Source organism: Sphaeramia orbicularis, chromosome 24, assembly GCF_902148855.1.
Source record: "Sphaeramia orbicularis chromosome 24, fSphaOr1.1, whole genome shotgun sequence".
Taxonomy (NCBI): domain Eukaryota; kingdom Metazoa; phylum Chordata; class Actinopteri; order Kurtiformes; family Apogonidae; genus Sphaeramia; species Sphaeramia orbicularis.
Genome location: NC_043979.1, coordinates 17,219,305 through 17,238,464, shown reverse-complemented (window position 1 = coordinate 17,238,464; position 19,160 = coordinate 17,219,305). Strand labels below are relative to the sequence as shown.

The 19,160-nt window shown below is 39.4% G+C and overlaps 1 protein-coding gene across 1 annotated transcript in view; it reads right to left on the bottom strand.

The window, feature by feature from the left end:
• atad2b (ATPase family AAA domain containing 2B) overlaps positions 1-19,160 on the bottom strand; it is a 79,942-nt gene that overhangs the window by 14,268 nt on the left and 46,514 nt on the right. The window contains exons 25-26 of the mRNA XM_030128651.1: positions 12,082-12,813; positions 10,673-10,803 (exon numbers count right to left, since the gene is read on the bottom strand). Coding sequence (XP_029984511.1) covers positions 10,673-10,803; positions 12,082-12,813 — 863 coding nt within the window. The remainder of the gene's footprint in view (positions 1-10,672; positions 10,804-12,081; positions 12,814-19,160) is intronic.

Sequence of the window (19,160 nt, the reverse complement as noted above, 5' to 3'; positions counted from 1 at the left end):
TATGGTGTTGTACTGACAAAAACAGTGCTTTTAGACATTCCATGTTTTCTTTTCTGTCTGTTTTAGTCACATCACACACACAGGAGTTAGTACTTGATTGCATAACTATCATTTTTGATGACTTTTGATAGTCTAATAATTTTTTCTGTGAATGTAAATACATTTGCCATCAGACTCGTGTGAATGGTCTATGTTCCTAAAGTGACCAACATGTGCAGAAGATGACGTGATGTCACACACAGGAAGTACATTTGGATCTCCTTCAGCACAGATTTGCAATGTCTGTCACACTTCAATGGCATAAAAGTCAGATGAAGTGTGACGTGACCGTTCAGACTGGAGCTGCGTTGCAAAACATCACATATGTGTCCGATTTAGGACCAAAAAAATGGATGGAAAGTGGTCTGATCTGGGGGGAAAATCTGATTTACGCTGTGTTCAGACTGTCAAAAAAAAAAAAAAAAAAAAATCAGACATGAGTCAGTTATGGGCAAACATGTCAGATTTTAGCCATTTTTCCTAAGATTACTTCAGCACAGAAATAAGCACCGGTGTGGAACAACATCTAATCCTAGTTTATACATTATTCAAAGTTAAAAATTCTACTGTATTAAACATATTATAACCTAAGAAAAAGAAATAGTCCATAAAGAAGAAAATCTATTCCCACATCATTCTAATATTATGTCACTGTCTTTTTCTATATGTCCCCAGCTTGACTTCCACTGGGTACTTGTCACACTCAACTCAATAGCCTGGAAACATGACTTTAAGTACTGTAGATAATACCTTTCAAATATTCACACTTTCATAAATTAATCTGGCAGCATAGGAGGACTCAACGGTAATATGCCTTTGACATAAAAACTCCACCTGGCCAACCTAATAAAGTCTTAGTCCCTTGACAAATAAAAGGCGCATGCATAAGCGAGGACTTTCTCTAGATGTTCGAAATTCATGCAAAAATGATGATGACCGTCAGTTCTACTTTCAGTATTTTATTGTGTTCCTTTTCTGGATTTTTTTGTTTTTTTTTTAACGACAGAAACTCCCAGTAGTCTAATATCAGTGTCGCTCTCAGGTTTTGTCCCGAACTGCTGAAAGGAAACGAAGGAAATGGGGCACATCGTAGTGAGATGCCAATTTTAACAAGACATGCATAAAAATTTAATTGGCATCATTACAAACAGTTTCATATGTTAGTGTGAAATTCTGCTCCGGCTGTACTTATATCTAAGTGCCACTGTACATCTTTCTATTTCCCAGCATGCTTTCCTTTTGTGTGTTAAGTGCTTTTCACCCTGTGTTCCTTTATAGCACGTCTTCCCACCGTCCTCCTATTGGAGTGCATTACAGGACACCTCCTCACCTTCTCTTTGACCGCATCTTTTTGATTACACTTTAGCGTTATTGCTTCTAATTGCATCGCATTGTCTTGGTCACGTCGTCCCCACCACCCCCCCATTCCCACCCTCTTCAACCCACTTCTCAGTTTATCCTCCCCTTACTGTTAGCCAGCTGATTGCGGCGGTGTATTTCCCAGCCTTTGTCAGCTTGATCATTGGGGTCTGTGACAGTGTGGGGTAAATGGTGTGAGTGTGTGTCTTACACGGGCTCAGTGATTGAGTGAGCTCACTGCACACAAAAGGGCAGTAATCCCATGCGTTAAAGACTGCTACTGACATGGACCATTTAACCTCACCCGTCTAAACTCCCAGTTCTATTTTACCCTCCCCATCTCTACTCGCATCCCTTTCTTTACTAAGGTGTGTCACTATATGAGGGAGCCGAGATGGCCTGGAATGACTAAGCCAATAAAACTATTCAGGAGAATAATGGGACTGTAGGGTTTAAGTTCTGCATGTCAAAGAAAATGTAGCGACTATGTTAACATGCACATATTTAGCCAGTAAGCATCGCCTGCTAGATGAAACATTTAGGGATCACTGCAGTTATTACAATTCATCCTGAGATTCATTTCTGTACCAAGTAGGTTTAGGGATAGAAAAAAAAAAAAAAAAAGAAACAAACAAAAAAAAAAGACTAATCTTGGGTTTGAAACAAAGCGGTGACACACTTTGGCATCCCAGGTGCCACGACCAGCCTGACTAAAAATAAACATGGCACATATAAAATGAATAAAAGCGCAAACTGAATAGTCATAAATAGTCAGATTCTAATAACCGAGCCCAAACAGAATCTGTGGATTTAGTCACAGCTTGAGATGTTGATCCAGGATGAGTGGGTTTTAGTTTTTTGCTTATTATGTTTGTCTATCCGTTTAACATAATAATGACTGGAAATATGAAAAACATTAGTAAACGCATGTCTATCTCTGGCTTTTCAGGTATAAATCGTATTTCTGACATATTTCACAACTCTTCTCACTTTTTTTTAAGATTAAGGGCTCATTTATGCTCTACCTTAAAGATGCAGATGGATACAGATGGAGCATTCTGTTTGTCCTCTGCATACATTCCGCACATAATTCTGTCTTTTTTCCTGGAGCTTGCAGATGTCTACCCAGATGGAGAATACAGAGCAGTACCACCAGGAACCGTGGAGGCAGTGTTGAGATTTGAAGAGAATAATTTCCATAAATAGCGGAACTTTTTAAAGAGCGACTGTGCGAGTTCGTGAAAAACAACCAACATATTTATGACGACTACCCTTCTCAATATCAACATTAGTATCCACATTAGTAATACTTCCTATAATCGCCAAGTTCGTTCTTATTGACTTTCTTCTTCTCAAAAAAGCCTTAGAGCAGCGCCCTCTGGTGGATTGATTGAGAAATGCTCATTCCAACACAATGGACACATGGCTGTTTGAAGGCAGTGACGCATAACAACGTTGGAAACGGATGTACCTATTTACGTACGTAAAGCGAGCATAAATGAGCCTTAATGTTGTTTATGGCAACACACAACTGTTATACTCATGCTGGAGGGGGTAATGTTGGGTTTCTTGAATTTCTGTGGAAGATGCCGATGCAGATTCTGGCCCAACCCCTATTCACGCCTTACCCCTACCCCTTGGCACTACCCCTTGAAATGGAGTTGCAAGGGGTAAGGATTGAAATATTCCCCTATGAAATAGGACAACCCCTCAAGACCTGTTACGTCATCAGCAGTCATCGATGCCGCTATAAACAGATGCGACAACTTTGTTTCCAAAAGAATTCACCATGCTGTCAGCAGCTGTAACAGTCTCTGGTCCATGGGCTTTGAGCATCTTTTTTTGCAGCTATCAGCCACACACCATAGAAATGCAGTCTGTAACACATTAAAACGGCATTAAATGGACAATCAAATGATTAAGTTATTTACGACAAATACGTACATTTGTGTGTTTCTTTTATCATACTGCTGCACTTTTTAGCGGTGTTTACCTCCATCTTGCTGATGATTCAAACAGAATTATGGGAAATTTCTCATGCCCCGCTGTTTGTAGTGTGGGCCTGAAAAATCTCTCTTCCGAGGGTCAAACAGACCTCCCCCTTAGCCCTTCCCCCCCAACTCATCAAGAATTGGGACACCTCTACCTCTTCACATGAATGTGCAAAATGGAGGGGTGGGGCCAAAGGGCGAATTGGGATTGGGCCTCTGTGTCTAAGCATAACATTGAGAGCTCATCTGATAATTTGGCTTATCCAATATTAGCCCAACATACATACATATATATATATATATATATATATATATATATACACACACACACATACATAAAAATAAAAGTATGTCCTGATGTGTAACCAGGGAAGTAAGAAGATACAGTACAAAAATGCAAAGTGACAGCATTGCAACTGACATGGCATCATATTGTGTTGTTTTTAGGAAGTTGTTAACAAGCAACCTGTAAACAATCACACAGACTGGATATAACTGTGCTGTAGTAGAATCTTCTGCTTTGATCAGTGAAGGATGCTATGCCGACTGCATAAAAAAGTCCTCCTTAGTTTTGTGAGTGAAAGAAAAGGGTAACCAGGCAGTGAAGGGGGGGAGGAAGAAGAAAAAAAAAAAAACAAGAACTCAAAACCCAACAGTCACTGTCACAAGGGACACTATTAAGGCTTCAAAATCTGACTCTAAGAACAATTCACCCTCTTCTTCCTGTTTTAACTTTTTTTTTTTGCCCTCAACACTAGCAGACGAATGAATTATAAATGGTTTTTGGTTTGCTTCTAACCATGAATCCTATGAGTGGCTGGTAGGAGGGCAGAAGGTGGATATGTTACCAGTGCTCAGATGAGAATGGTGATTTGCTTATATAAGAGTATCACAGTGGGAAATAAGGTGGCTTACAGGGCACATTATCACACAGGTAATGCAATACAGATAGTGTTATATGGGTCAGGAACCTTATAAGTGTTACTACGGCGGATATTTTCATTTTCTCCGCACATTGAAGGGAAACTGTTATCCTTTTCAGCTAGACATGCAAAAACATCCCTGCTGGGCTATCATATTAAATATACATTTCTAACATCACATAGCTACTGGAGATTTCTGTGCCATTTGATAGCTGTGACTGTACTCTTTAGCAGAACAGATGAGGAAAAAAGGTTAATGTGTGGTTGGAGGGTCTCTCCACAAGGATGGTTCTACACATTAAAATAAATGAAAGATTCGGAAATTCGGCATCGTTTTCTGACATCCTGGCACCGGCTTGACATCAATAAACCTCCAGACATATCTTGAAAATTAACTGATGTGGAGATAGTAATTTTAGAATATATGCTTTCTGGGCAAAAATAAACAATATAATAATAATGGAAAGGTTTAGGAATAGGTCAAGGTTATGGGGGGGATTGGGTATTGACTTGTTTTGGTCAAACTAAAGGGAAACCTCCAGGGAAAATAAAGGTTAATCAATGCAGTGTCCTTTACATGTGAAGTGCACCTGTGTATGTGTTTTAGGGAAAGAAAGGGTATGGTGACTGTAAAATGTGCTGACCAGACATGAAGCATTTCAGACTGGTGGTTATTAGACTTACAAATACAATACATCTGCGTAAGCGCTCTGCTCGACTATGATGCTTGGCGGCTTCACCATTAATAAGCAGCAATCAGGTAAAGGTATTTACAGGAGTCAAGTGAATGGGTAATAATAAAACCCATTAGCAAAAGCCTTGCTAAATATATACTGTATATATATCATACATAGCTAATCAATTTAATGCCTGCTGCAGCAATGCCACTGTAATGAAACTGTTTGTTGCTACACTTCATTTTCTACACTTTAATAAATTCTTTCAGTGACAGCTACAACAGGACGGAACCATAAGAGAAAAAAACAGTGATTTTTATACAGATACTTCAATTGAATTTCTGAAAACAATGATGCTCTTCTGTAGCACAACAATGCTTCGCTTTATTGCACTGGGCCATGTTTTGATAAGATTTTGATTAACTGTTCAGCCCAAGTTGCCTGTTGACAAAAGCAAAAGCAAGCATTTAAAAATGCCTTTTCATGTACTGCGTAAAAAAAAAAAAAAAAAAAAAAAAAAAAAAAGCCCACACAATATTTAAGTCCTTTAGGGATAAGTGGGATGCTTAGGTTGTGAGCACAGCAAAAGTGCAAAATAAATTACATTGGAATCTCGCCAAAAGGGCAAACTACTAAAGTATATACGGCACAATGTACAAACGCAGGCTGGTATGTTTATGCTGGGTATGCTATTCACTTTACTGGTGTGCCTGCTGGACACACATGTGACAAGGGCTGAAGTTAAAGCATGAGAGTCCAATTACATGCAAATAGCTACACTGTCAAGACCATCAGTGGGGATGAGTGAAAATAAAAGCGGCTCTTCAAATGCTATCTACTTTTATTGACAATCAAACGCTGGTCCAGAACTACTATTAAGCTGTTCGCTTTTGAACAGACATGTGGCACGGCTACTTCGCCAGAAGGGCCCCTGCTGTTATTAGCACTCAAAATGAAGGAAGATGACGAACTGTAATGGTGCCATTTCTGTTGACAGTCTTCTCTAAAACAGGAAATCCTGACATGCTGTAATAGCTGAGCATCAAGCCAAAAGAGTCCAAACTGTGCCAGCAACTAGAAACACTAGTTCTTTCATGGCAGCTGCTAACAAAAAATAAAAATAAAAAAACAGCATAGCAGACTATTCTCTGGGTGTTCTTGGTAAGATGGAGGGGGAAAAAAAATGCTGGGGCAGATTGAATTTCTTGTTACAGAATTCTCATCTGCAATCGTCAGCAGCACTTCTTCTAGTCCATCTGTGGACGAGTGTCTGATTACTGATGAAAGAAAACAGCTGAGAATAAGAGACATCTTCAAGTAGTGACAAAAACAAGCTTCGGGACCTATTTATTCATTCTGAGGAATACATTTTGATCCAGACAGCATCAAGCATCATTTCAGCGAAACTGGCAATAACAGAACTTGATTTTACTAAGTGAATCAGTGCAAATGACTGTGCCGTGGTTCTGAAAGACGGGATGTGAATGCAGAAATAATACCATCTCTGTCCTACAGGCTTTGAGTGTAGGGTCTGTGAACAAACTCATAACACTCTAATGGTATTTAATTCCAGAGAGATTTCAGAGCCCCTTCCATCAAGTTAAAAGTCAGAAATAATGAGCCCTCTACAATCAATGAATATGACTGAAGGAAGAGAGAGAGAACAGTACACCACTCACTGCAAGCACTAATACACATCAGGCACCACGCCAGTCCCTGCCTTGCCAGCAAATATCTGCTTAAATGGTGACTCTCATCCTGTGCACCGGAAATTCAATTTGTTCCGTAAGCTGGGGATGAAAAAGCAATTATTCACAGTCACCTCTTTTCACGATCTGTTTCTTTAAGATATCTCCCTTCTTCTCCCATTAACAAATAAACCTGCAGATTAGTGCAATGTGTGGCTGTTCACAGGGGCAGCAAGTTGCAGAACTAAGATCAGGCTGACTAAAAAGCCTGTCAATCCATTTGAAAGATGGAAGTCAGGTTCAGCAAGACAAGATGCCTCCCCCCTCCACCGTCCCCCCCTCCATCACCCCAATGGGACATGGGTAAAAGCCACTAGATAATGGGTTGATAGCTGGATGTCACTTTGCTGCATGGGGGAAAGAAGTTGGCGCATGTCAGAAGACTTCTTTTATTCCAATTACACTACACAGAGCGCTCTAAAACCAAGCTCCCCTACCCGATCAGTGAGAAGTGCTGTCAAGGGAGCCCACTGAGCTGAGACTCCAATTTACACTTGGGGTATTAGGTGGGACCCTAGCGTGACTGTGCAAAGTACCACGGTGATGCTTCACATGTTCTCCGTTTCTCAAACACACACTTGGACGAGTTGGCGGATCTGGCGGGGCAGAGACGAGCTCATGTTTGAGACATAAACCTTGTTTTTCTTAAAATGTTGCAGGAAGACCACCTGTTGATTGAGAGATGTGGGAAAAAAACGGTCTGTCAGTGTAATTGGCTCCCTTCCTTTTCGGATAGAATAAACAGTCGACGCTGTTAGCTGAAAGATGAAAGGCTAAGAAAGACACTAGCATAAGTATAGGGGGAACAAACGGGGGTGGGGGGATAAGCCCCGGAATTTAGAGTTATCCATCTGAGAAGGGCAGTGTGACACCATGAGCTTGAGAACAGACCTGTGGATCTGAAGGAGACTCATGGCTGGTCACCCATGACTGAGTTTCTCCATCCTCTATACCTTAAATCCAACTCCGCAAAAAACTTTCAATGGCAGACATCTAATTAACCAGATGGTAGCTCTGTGTTTGGAAGCTATAGCAAAGAATGGAGGACAAAGCGATGGATTAATGCCAAGTACAGAACGCCTCTGAAATGAGAACCATCCACGCTGCCTTTGACGGTGCATGGCAGCAAGGAAATGGAAGAATGGCTCTAGCTACCTCAGCTGTCTCACTAAAGATAACAGTTAGCCTTCTTTGCAGTTTCTAAGACCGTTCTGTGAGACGCACACCGGTTTGCTCTTTGTGCTTTCTGCATATTACTGTAATTCAAGTGTTTCAAAATCCCATAGAACTCAAAGAGTGACCAATCAAGAATACACACACGGACAACAGCTGTTTCCTTTCCTGCAGGGAGGGGTAAACACTCCAAAAGCATCATCTACACAACATCCGTACGAACCTAAATAAAACAAAAACAAAAGCATATTGGTCACATTTTTAGATTATAGCTCCTCTTTTTCATAATCACTGTCTAATTACAGAGTTAGACAGTGACAATTCGCCACAGCTGGTTGTTTTGCAACCGATGAACTTATATTTTAGTGTTTTCTTTTTTATTGGTTGTATTTGGAGGCTGTTTGGATTCACTAAAAATGTTTAGTGCCATAGCTTTATAAATTTATATGGGAAGTATATCAAGCAAACATCAATACTCATTCTGCTAATTCTATTTTCCTATGTTGTGTAACCAAGGATATTTAGAAGTCAGGTGATAACACTTTAATTAATTTCTGTTTTTAAGTGTTGAAATCTGCTGAATTCAGACTGTTGATCACAATCAAAGAATTAATCAAAGCTGCCTTTTAAAACCATGTTTCTCCCTTGAGACTATTATTATTGCTGTCACATAATTACTTTGTCACACACACACACAGACACACACACACACACACACACACACACACACACAGTCTAAAGGCTCCACACATACAACACTAAATCACCCCAGCTGTAATATTCTTCATGAAATTAGAATGATTGCCATGTATACTACAGAGCTAAAATCTAAATGCCATATAAATGATGTCTTTTTTGGTCCAACTATTCTCGGGTAAATTATTAACTGACATTTATTTGGATAAAAGCTGCAACTGTGCAAAAGGTAGAGCTGCAAAAGGGATAGTAGTCGGCAGATGTTCAATATCGGCTTTAGAAAAGTGCTTTTTAAGAGGGCATTTGTGAATAAATAGTCAAGTGTCTGTATTGTGCTACATTCTTGGACACATTTGTAGGTCAGTAACTGGTCCACTGATGTAATAAAATACACAAAACTGAGACTACTTTCAAACTGGCAAACCAGTATTAAACAATAATAGTTTGCTTCGTGTAATTACAACAAAAGACTCGTAACCAACTAAAGGCAATCCGACTCAAACACTAGATGATATTAATTTGGCTTATGTTCTACTTTCAGAGGGATTGTACAGATTATGTCGTTAAAACACACAATAGCGTCGTCAAAACTTCACTACTCAGCTAATATTGGTTTTAAATAGCCTGTTTATCTGTGTAATTACAGAGAATGTTGCACATAGGTGTCACACTACCTAATGAGTTTGTATAATTAATATTCCTGGCACAGGTCAGTAGGCTAGTTTGTTTTAGTCCATTTATAGCGATACTTGAGCATCTGTCTGCATTTGTGATTGGGTTTACCTCACATCAACTTCCAGAAATTGTGTAACGTGTAGTTTTGCTGATGCTGAAAAAATATTAAGTTGATTCCGTGAGCTGTGTATTCAGCTTCTGAACTCTGATGTGCAGCGAGTCCGATTTGCAGATGCTTTGAAGTTATGATGTAAAGTTATGACGTTATGATGTAAAAAGATTTTTGATGCATTAAAAAAGTTGGTGGGACATATTATTTAATTAATAAAATGACTGCAACTGTGTGTACATGAAAATGTGGACTTGTGTGTACTTCATCTAGGTACAATGTGTAATCTGATTTTCTATTCGTGCAAAAACAAGCCGTTACACACATATACACTGGAGGAAACCTTATTACAGGGGAGTCAAACATATGGCCCGTGGGCCAAAACCAGCCCGCCAAAGGTTCCAACCGGCCTGCGAGATGAATTAGGAAAGATTACACTGAAGATATAAACAGTCAAGAGTGTTTGACTGATTTTAGGTCAGGTTGCACATACAGACCAACGTGATCTCAAGTAAAGTAATAGCATAATAGCCTATAAATAATAACTTCAAATTCTTCTTGGTTTAATGTGAAAAAAATATTACATTATGCCTATAAATAATGACAACTCCAATTTTTTCCTCTTTGTTTTAGTGCAAAAAAACATGAAATTATGAAAATATTTACATTAAAAACTATCCTTCAACAATAACTTGTGAATAACCTGAACAAATATAAATAACCTGAAATGTTTAAAGAAAATTAAATGCAATTTTAAGGATATGCGGCCTGTTATGTAAATGTTCTGTGCCTTTGTAGATCAGATCCATAATGCACATGTATAAATGATAAGTTGAGGCTTTATATTGCTAAAATGGCACTTATTTTCTTAAAGATTTCAGTTTTTTTCAGGTTGAGTTGTCATTATTTATAGGCTATTATGTTATTATTTTACTGGTCCAGCCCACTTGAGATCAAATTGGACTAAAAGAAAATGAGTTTGACATCCCTGTCTTATGATAATTTGGTTGTAACTCATCGGTATTATATATGAATTGAGAATGTTGCGATTTAGATCATGGATTGTGATTCCACGTCAAAAGAACATCATATGATCTTTTAACCAAATCACCCAGTCTTATTCACGACTGCGCAGATTACATAATTTACATTTTAATCTAATTCTCACAGAAACAGTGGATAAGAAATTCCATTAAATGCGCTTCATTGATTTCCACAGAATACCTAAAAAATACTGAATCACTGCCTTATTACTAATGGTTAAAATGTACAGAAATATTACCGATAGTCGCTGGTGGTCAATCACTACTGGAGGACTGGAGGGAACTGGTTGTGGATCTTCCTCTGTCACATCAGCATGTCCCTTTACGGACTCGGACTGGCTCTTCTGGCATTTTTCCACATCAGAACCCCCTATAGGCAAATACATGGGTGATTGAAGGGAGGAAAGTTATCAGTTACAGACAGTAACAATTTACAGTGTCACAGAAATCATAAACAACCTCATATTTCGGAGCCAACTAAATTTAAACCTAATTTCGCTCTTCTTGTGAGCCGCTGAAAAGCGTAAACTGGATAGTTTCAAGCAAAATAAATTCCTACTGCCAGCGCTGTAAGATTAATGCAATACAGTAGACGAAGAAAATCTATTTGAAGCTACTTGCAGCTCCTGAGTGCACAATATTTCACAACTGGCCTCTTTCCTGTCCATTTATAACAGTGAAACGCTTTGATACAAACAAAAGGCCTGGCTCAGCTTGTAATGAGTGGGGGGCGGAGTAGCTGTGTTGTCTGCGGTTTAAGGAGCCAAAGTTTATTTTTGTTTTGTTTGGCTGATTGTGCCATTATCTGATGGTTTCCCTATAGTTGCAGCACCATTATGTATGACTTCCAGCCGGTCTCTGCTCGTCTCCGGTCTGACCTCAAGCCATCCTTCACACATAAATTGACTGCCTTTCTGACAGTAAATAAAGGACATAACTGTTCAAAGCAAAATAAACAACACTGCACAATAAATATCAGGATACATATCAGACGGTATAGGAAGCCTACACAAGGTAGACGCAACTTTAACTGCTTTGAAGTATTCCTCTTGTTGCATTTTGTCTGCTCAGCCAGAGGACTGTGTTTTTATATTCTGCACAGCTTATGTTGTATTATTCATTTCCTCCTCCATTTTAAAAAGCTAAACTGAGTGTAAATCTGAAGATCTGGGTGATAATCAAAAAAGTTATTTTACCATCATAATTAAGTGGTAGGTAGGGCACTGATGGGATGTGTAAAAACCAGCGGATTTTGTTAACTGCCTTCATTTTATATCTACTATGAAGATTTAATGATGAGCAATTAAAATGAAAAGAGAAGAAATTGTAGCTGACACCTTGAATCTTAACCATCTCTGCTGAAAGCTCTCTCTCGGTAGTATGTGTAGACTAACAACAAAACATGGCAGCACAGCTGCCCGATGGGTTTGTCAAAACATCTGGAACATAACTGACAAAGCTTGGTAAATTTACTTGTAAACTAAAAACTCAAGTAGCACTTTCACTTAAAGGCAAAAAAAAACAAACATTTGCAGTTTAAGGGAATGTGACATAACACGCAAAAAAAAAAAAAACAAAAAAAAACACAGATGTTCAAATCAATTAACTTAAGAGATGGAGATGTGCTATTTCGTGTCTATCTTTATACCTTCTTTATCATGGTCTTCCTGGACATTTTCTGGTACTGCCCCTTCATCCTGGGAATGATGCTCCTGAGTTGGTTTGCTGTTATTTTTGTCTTTGTGCTCTTCCTGTTCTGGCTTAGCAGAGACTGTGTCCATGCTCTGAGTAGTCCTATTCCCAGCCTCACTGCTGCTCTTGAGGCTCTGTGAGTCCAGGCTGTCCATTGATTCATTTCCATTCACACACTCCACTTGTGATACTAGGAGACCCTCTATGTGCTTCGGCTGGGCCTCGGTATCTGAAGACTCGGACGTTTCAATCAAAGGCTGGAAGTCAGCCTGCTTGGCCTGGCCATCCCCATCTGCCTTAGGCTCATCATCAAGGCAATGCAACTCTGTAGGTTTTTCTGTGTTTTCAGACTCTGCCTCTTTGGCTGCAGGCCCCTCCACCTTAGGTGTTGGCTCTTCTGTGGCTTTATTGGCATCTGACGGTTTAGTAGGAGCAGCAACAGGAGGCTCATTGGAGCTCTCCTCTTCTGTGGAGGGGACATGAGGATGGTGCCCATTGGGCTGGGAACCCATGGTATCACAAGATGATTCTTCATCCTGTGTCAAACATGAGTCACTGGGCCCCACAGCTTCCACTTCTGCCTCATGCTCCTCCTCTTCCTCTTCTGTCCCTTTCTTGTAGGTCTTTCTCCTACGGATGATGCCTCGTCCCCAAGATGGCCTTCGGCGAAGCTTGCGTTTTACATGGTCTATGATAGGAAAAAGAGAGTGAGAGAAAGATAGGGAAAACACATGGTTAATTCAGAGAAGTACAAAAAAATGAATAATTTCAACAAGTTACATCTTTGAAAATACTCAGCCAATAACACCTCAATAACACTCTCTACTTCTTCAAAGACTACATCTACAACCTTTTTACAAAGAGAAAAAAAAAAGAACCAGGCATATCTTTAGAGTTCAAGATTGTGTCATTCTACATCTCTTTCCTTCTGTCATCCTCATGAATAAACTGCATGAAATTAATGCAAAACAAAACACAAAAATATGCTTTTTAACAAGTTGAGACCGTTAAAAAAAAACTCCTGCACACAGTCTTGCTTGCTATTGAAAATGTATTCTCTTCTGATGAAGGTCGGACTGACCGAAACAGTAAGAAAGACAGTATGTGTGGGTTTTCCAGGTTGTTCTCAATTTTAACCTTTCTCCAATGCAGCTGTCACTCAGTCAGGTGTGCAAAGACTTTTTTTTTTAAGTTTTTAATAACTAAAAGCAATAAAGGACTTTAAAGCTGCAGGAGCTGAAATCACTGGGGGAAATGCCAGAATTTGACACAGGGAAAGAGCAGATGCAGGGGTCTCATGTCCTCTCAGACCACTTGAATTTGAATATGCTGAAAGGTAGTTATGTGTTGTTTTTTTTAATCAAGCACTACTGCTTTCAAGCCTTAGCTGTACAATTCTGACAATTTCCCCCTTCAGAGGAAATCAACACTCGTGTAAAAAACACATTTTTCCTTCTATTGTATTTCAGCAGACCTTAGAAGTATTTAAATCTAGTCATTTGGCCTTCCTCAAAGAAAAATGGGGAGTGGGTCGCAAAGATTCCAAGCAAGAGAGGCAGACAAGGACCGCAGCCCTGTTATATCATGAATTCTGGACACTAATGACAACAGATGGCACTTGGAGTTTTAAGAGGAAGAGGAAACCAAAGGCTGCTCTCTAAGAGTGCAGTAAAAGTGTCACTGCAAACAAGCAAAAATGTTAAATGCAGTGAAACTTCAGTGTACTTGCCTTCATTTATTACAGCTTCTCCTAAACAGAGGCTGAGATACAGACTAGAACAACAAAGTTAGAGGCAAGTCGACTATAAGAGTAGCAAAAGAAAAAGGAGAAGAAAAAGAACTCTAGAAACAGAAACGTTTGGTTCTGTGGTGTTAACATGACCTGTCATTGAGTGCAGTGCAAATAACCCTTTCGTGCACGTCTCGGCATCACAAGGCCTTCACAGCTTTGCAGATGAAACGCATCACACAGAGCATGATTCTTTGCAGAACAAGCAAAAAAGTGGACTTTACTAGTACCCCCACCCAGTTGCACAACACTTTGCCCCTCATGCTCACAGATACCCTGCCCACCCAGGGAATCATTTTAAGTCTCGCATCTCATTCCTTTCAAAAATTTGTAAAAATAAATTTAAAAAAAAAAATTTCAAAGAAAGGCACATGAACAGAGCATGTGTGTTCTATACATGTGCTTGGGGGGGGGCGGGGGTTGTTGAACTAGCCCATACTGAAATGCGTTCATTTATCATATTAAGAAATAGCAATTAGCATCCTAAACAACAAAGATCATACAGTATACCCTCCCTTTAGGTTACTATTGTTTGTAAGGGTTTGTCTTTTCACTCAAAAGAAGTAACTACGTATGTTATATGTGCAGAGAAATAAGACAGAAAGTCTAGCCTTTCATCAACCAGTTGCACTTTGACAAATGTAGGGGAGATGGATGCAGCAGAATCACTTATATAAAGTTATAAGACATGGTCAACTTCAGTAGGTATGTTCTATAGTACCCACCTTCATGTAAGAATACCAGTTCTCCTGGTTGGAAACGTCTACTTTCAGAAGAAGGCCATTTAATAAGACCTTCAAAACACAATGCACACACTGTAAATGTTTTTTTTCTAGTAGAGTACAAGGACCAATGTAGGGATGTAACGATTACCAGTATAATGACGGTTAGAGTTACTGTATCAAATTCTAACCATCATTAAAACCATGTTTAATTACCACACTTTGAAAAATTCTCATTGATACTGCTCATTTCCTGGAGAAGCAGCAGCACTCCAGACACGCATGCGCAGTTTGCAGTGTCTGGCCTCTGAAACATGGCAGAAGGCACCCGCACGCAGAGTCCTGCACAGATCCACTTTTCCAAACCTGCACCCACTGGTACCGGCAAAGCTGAGTACCACAACCTGCATTTTTTTTCCATGTCCAATCTGCACCCGTACATTAGATCTGCAACCCAACCCGTGATTAAACACATGGTCTACACAGTAACTCACTTTTAAGGGCTTCAGTTTTAGCTAAACCACACACCATCAACAAATCTCTAATATGTGCTGCTCAATGACATCTGTGGCCAGATGTAAACAGAGGTGACGCTCATTTCACAATAAAACAAGCCAGCTGTGGATCAACCTCAGTGAAATTAGATGATCATCGTCATTAAATGTTTTGCGGGTTACCTATGGGTACCCGACCTGGTGCAGGACTCTTCCTACACGGACATCGCTCCGGAGATTTTTCCCCCCACTAAAAGGACAAAGTTGGAAGTCTGGATGTATTTTGGATTTTTAAAGGATGCTGAGGGGAAACTAACTGAAGATGGTCAACCCGTCTGCAGAAAATGCAGAAAAAAAAGTCTCTGCGAAGGGGGGCAACACTTCACAAACAAATGGTAGTGTTGCTTTTATATGCACATGTGATTTCTAGAAAAGGTACATGAAACAGTGAAAGTGTTCTTTCTGTACCAGTTCTTAAATCTGTAAGACTAGATCAAGTCTTCAGCCCCGAATATAAAGAAAAGTCTTCATGGTTCTTATCTACAATTTGCATAAAAGGCAGTTACCACTTATGGTCATAAGGTGCCATCTTTAATGCACATTTGTATGTTTGATGTTTATATATTAATACTTTAATGTTCTATTTGTTATTGTTTGTTCATAATAAAACTTTGTGAAATTATTTCAGTGTGTATATAAGTACTTTTTGAACACATTTCAAGAATACGCGATAATGATAATTTTGGTCACAATAAGCATGATATGAAATTTTCATATCATTACATCTCTAGAACAATGAGATGCCAACCCACCCAATGCAGCAATCATCCTGTCCAACGGCCTTCAGTTTGCCAGAAAGTCTCTCTCAAAGTATAAAGGCTGCCAGCGGTATTATTAGTGCTTTAAACTCAGATACACCTACAGTTTTTGGTTTCTCCTCATCGGTTCTGGTATTAGGAGACAGCTATAGATTACGCAGTGGTGAAGGGAAAAAGCCCTACTTTTCTCTGAGCCTTACTGGCATATGAGACGGTTGTTCGACAGTAAGTGTGTGTGTAAGTGTGTGTGTGTGTGTGTGTGTGTAAGTGTAAGTGTGTGTGTGTGTGTGTGTGTGTGTGTGTGTGTGTGGGGGGGGGGGGGGGGGGGGGGGAAGAAAACCTGCCAGGAATCTTGGATATTTCTGAATCCCATCAATAACGCTTCACTTTATGTATGCATGTACGATTTTTCTAACCCATCAAGAATACTCAATTTTGACCACCAGTTTGTCTCTGCCCTTCAGAATTTAGATTTAATTTTGAACTGTCACCTTGCAATATCCCGCGATTAGTCATAACTTGGCTGTTTTGCATTTCACTGCGGAGAATACTGCCTTCCTGCTCGAAGCTGAAAAATCAATGTTTTTTAAATATGGCTTTCAAAGGGCATCATCATGAGAAAAAAAATTACACAAAATATTAAGAAGGCAATATATTAAAAAGCATAATTCGTCTCTTTTAAGACTTAATATCTTAGCTCCTTTGTATGCACACTGACCAAGATAAACAATACATAACGCCCATACAGAGATCTGTCTGGGGTCAGCTATCAAAACCAGAGCTAAGAAGCATCCTCCTGAGAGAGGAAAAGGTGAGACAGAGCGGCAGCAAATGACTCATCATACTCAGCTCTTAAATAATGCATGAAAATTGTTAGAGCATGAACAGGCAACCACAGAGGGGAGATATGCTGAAGGGGAATGAAAGAAGGGAAGAGGAGGAATAAGGGAGGGGGGTAGAGCCAGAGCACTTTGTAATAATTAAAAGAGCCTTAGCCATATAAGAGTCATGCAGCGACTGAAAATATAAAAATATTCCAAGCTGCCTTCACATGTGCTTGATAGGGAAGAGTGTGTGCATGTGCATTTGTGCATGTGTTGGCAGTTGCACACATATACACGTAGACAAAAAAAGCTTTTGAGACTGAATGGCCCCAGGAGACAAGTATCCCAACTGCTGCGCCAGCAAGTATTAAATAAATAAATCAATTCTGTGACACTGATGGACAATTCAACAGCACACTCTTGTAATGCCTTTGGGTAGGAGAGTGAATCAGTACCTCTGATTCGCTGATTTCTTTATTTAATAATTCTCAATATTGAATCACTGCACAACAACAAAAAGTCACACCATGTGGAAAAACTCAGTGTCCTGTACAATTTTGTAGATCAAAAACAGGAGGAACAATGAAAGCTTTTAAAGAGTTCTGACAGCGACACCTGAGATTTACAGCTCAGGCATAAATCCTCCTTGAAGCCCAACAATAGCACAACACTGCATGTTCAAGTCTCATACATGAAACCCATTGTCATAATCCAAAAATGACAGCATAATAGCAGCTAAGGAGTCAAGTCACCCTAATTCGGGTTCGAACTTTTCTTTGTGTTCATTTTTGGAGCGATACACTTTGCACAATGCACCGTCCGACTCTACTTTTCATCGTCCTGGTTCATTGGAATCGACTGGACTTACTGCCTCAATCTTGTAACATTAATGAAGTATTGATCTTCCCTGTTCTCTTCACCTGCGACTGATGGGGAGGAGCTTTGACGTGGCGGTAGTGCCGTGATTCTAAAAACAAACACTTATACCTTTTCAAGATTTTACAGTTAGTTTTTTTTTTTTAGTTAACCTGTTCTGTCCTGTTTTATAATTTAGTACTGTACTCCTGTTCGATGCACTGACTAAAGATTGCTTTTCTTACTTTTGAGGAGTGGTATAGGCCTGTGTAACTCAAATCAAGACGTACACTTTGTTTTCTTTTTGTTGGCATACATCATACGAAGTTGCTGCAAAAATTTGATTGACAGTGGAACATTTGACTTGACATGGTGCTTTGATTATTCTGTTCCAAGCGTAAGAATTCTGTTTTATTTACAAAGTGCCGAATCAGAGCGCACAGTAATCTCAAATAACTTAACATAATAGTGTTAAGACCTTGCAACATTTTACAGAAAAAACAACAAATTCCAGGAAAGCAAGCACTTCAGCGGAATATACCCAAGAGAGAACCAGGCTCAGGTGGATGGGTCGAAATGGGAGCGAGAAAAGAGAACGGATAGGGCAGCAAACGCACTCGAATAAGGTAGGTTGGAGGGGAGGACCATCACACCAGAAGGACATAGAAAGTGAATTTGAAAACTATATTTCTCTAACTGCACAACTCCCTTAAGATTTTTTTTTAAATAGAATCATTTCACTGATCTGTGAATAACACCATACAAAGAGAAAAAAATCCAATTGCTTGATATCCAAAACTAAATTAATCATTTGAACTAGTCTTCAGATGTAAGAGGAAATCAATAAAAACACAGCTACTCTTGGACATAATGAAAATGTGCAGTGGCTGAGGGTTGATATGAAGTAAATGATAGGCTTTTAATTCAATAATTACTTTTTATTATGAAATATGAATGCACTCTTGAGCAAGAAATTCCATTACTAAAACTATTGCAAGCAAAGAAGATCATTGCATCTAGGTATTCTTTAACAAACATAAATATAAAGTCTCAGTCTGAACATTCCTTTCAAATGAATAAAGCTTCAATTGTATGATTCTCATCTGCATAGACGGAAGAAAAAGTGTCCTAACAGCTAACATCTGCTTTGGTCTAAAAGGGACCAGAGAATATTGGCACAAACGTGGAACACACTAGTATAGGAAGTTTACAGCCACCTGTGCTTTTTCATTTCTACATAGCCTTCAGCATCTGTTTTGGAAAATGACAAGAATTCATAGGGGTTCTCAGAAAGAGTTTAACTGAAGCATGCATATGTAAGGTAAATGGAGATCTCAGAGTCCATCTCCACTGACAATGTGTGCTTTTTTATTTTATCACAGTAGAGTGTACAACAGAAAAATAGCATTCGCTTTACATGGCAATCCATCAGGAATTAGCATTTTAACCGGTGTTGTGCCTTGGCAACTTTGTGTTTTGGTGAGTGACATTCTATCCTTTTCTTTTACTCGAACCCCTTCATGCAGGGGCCAA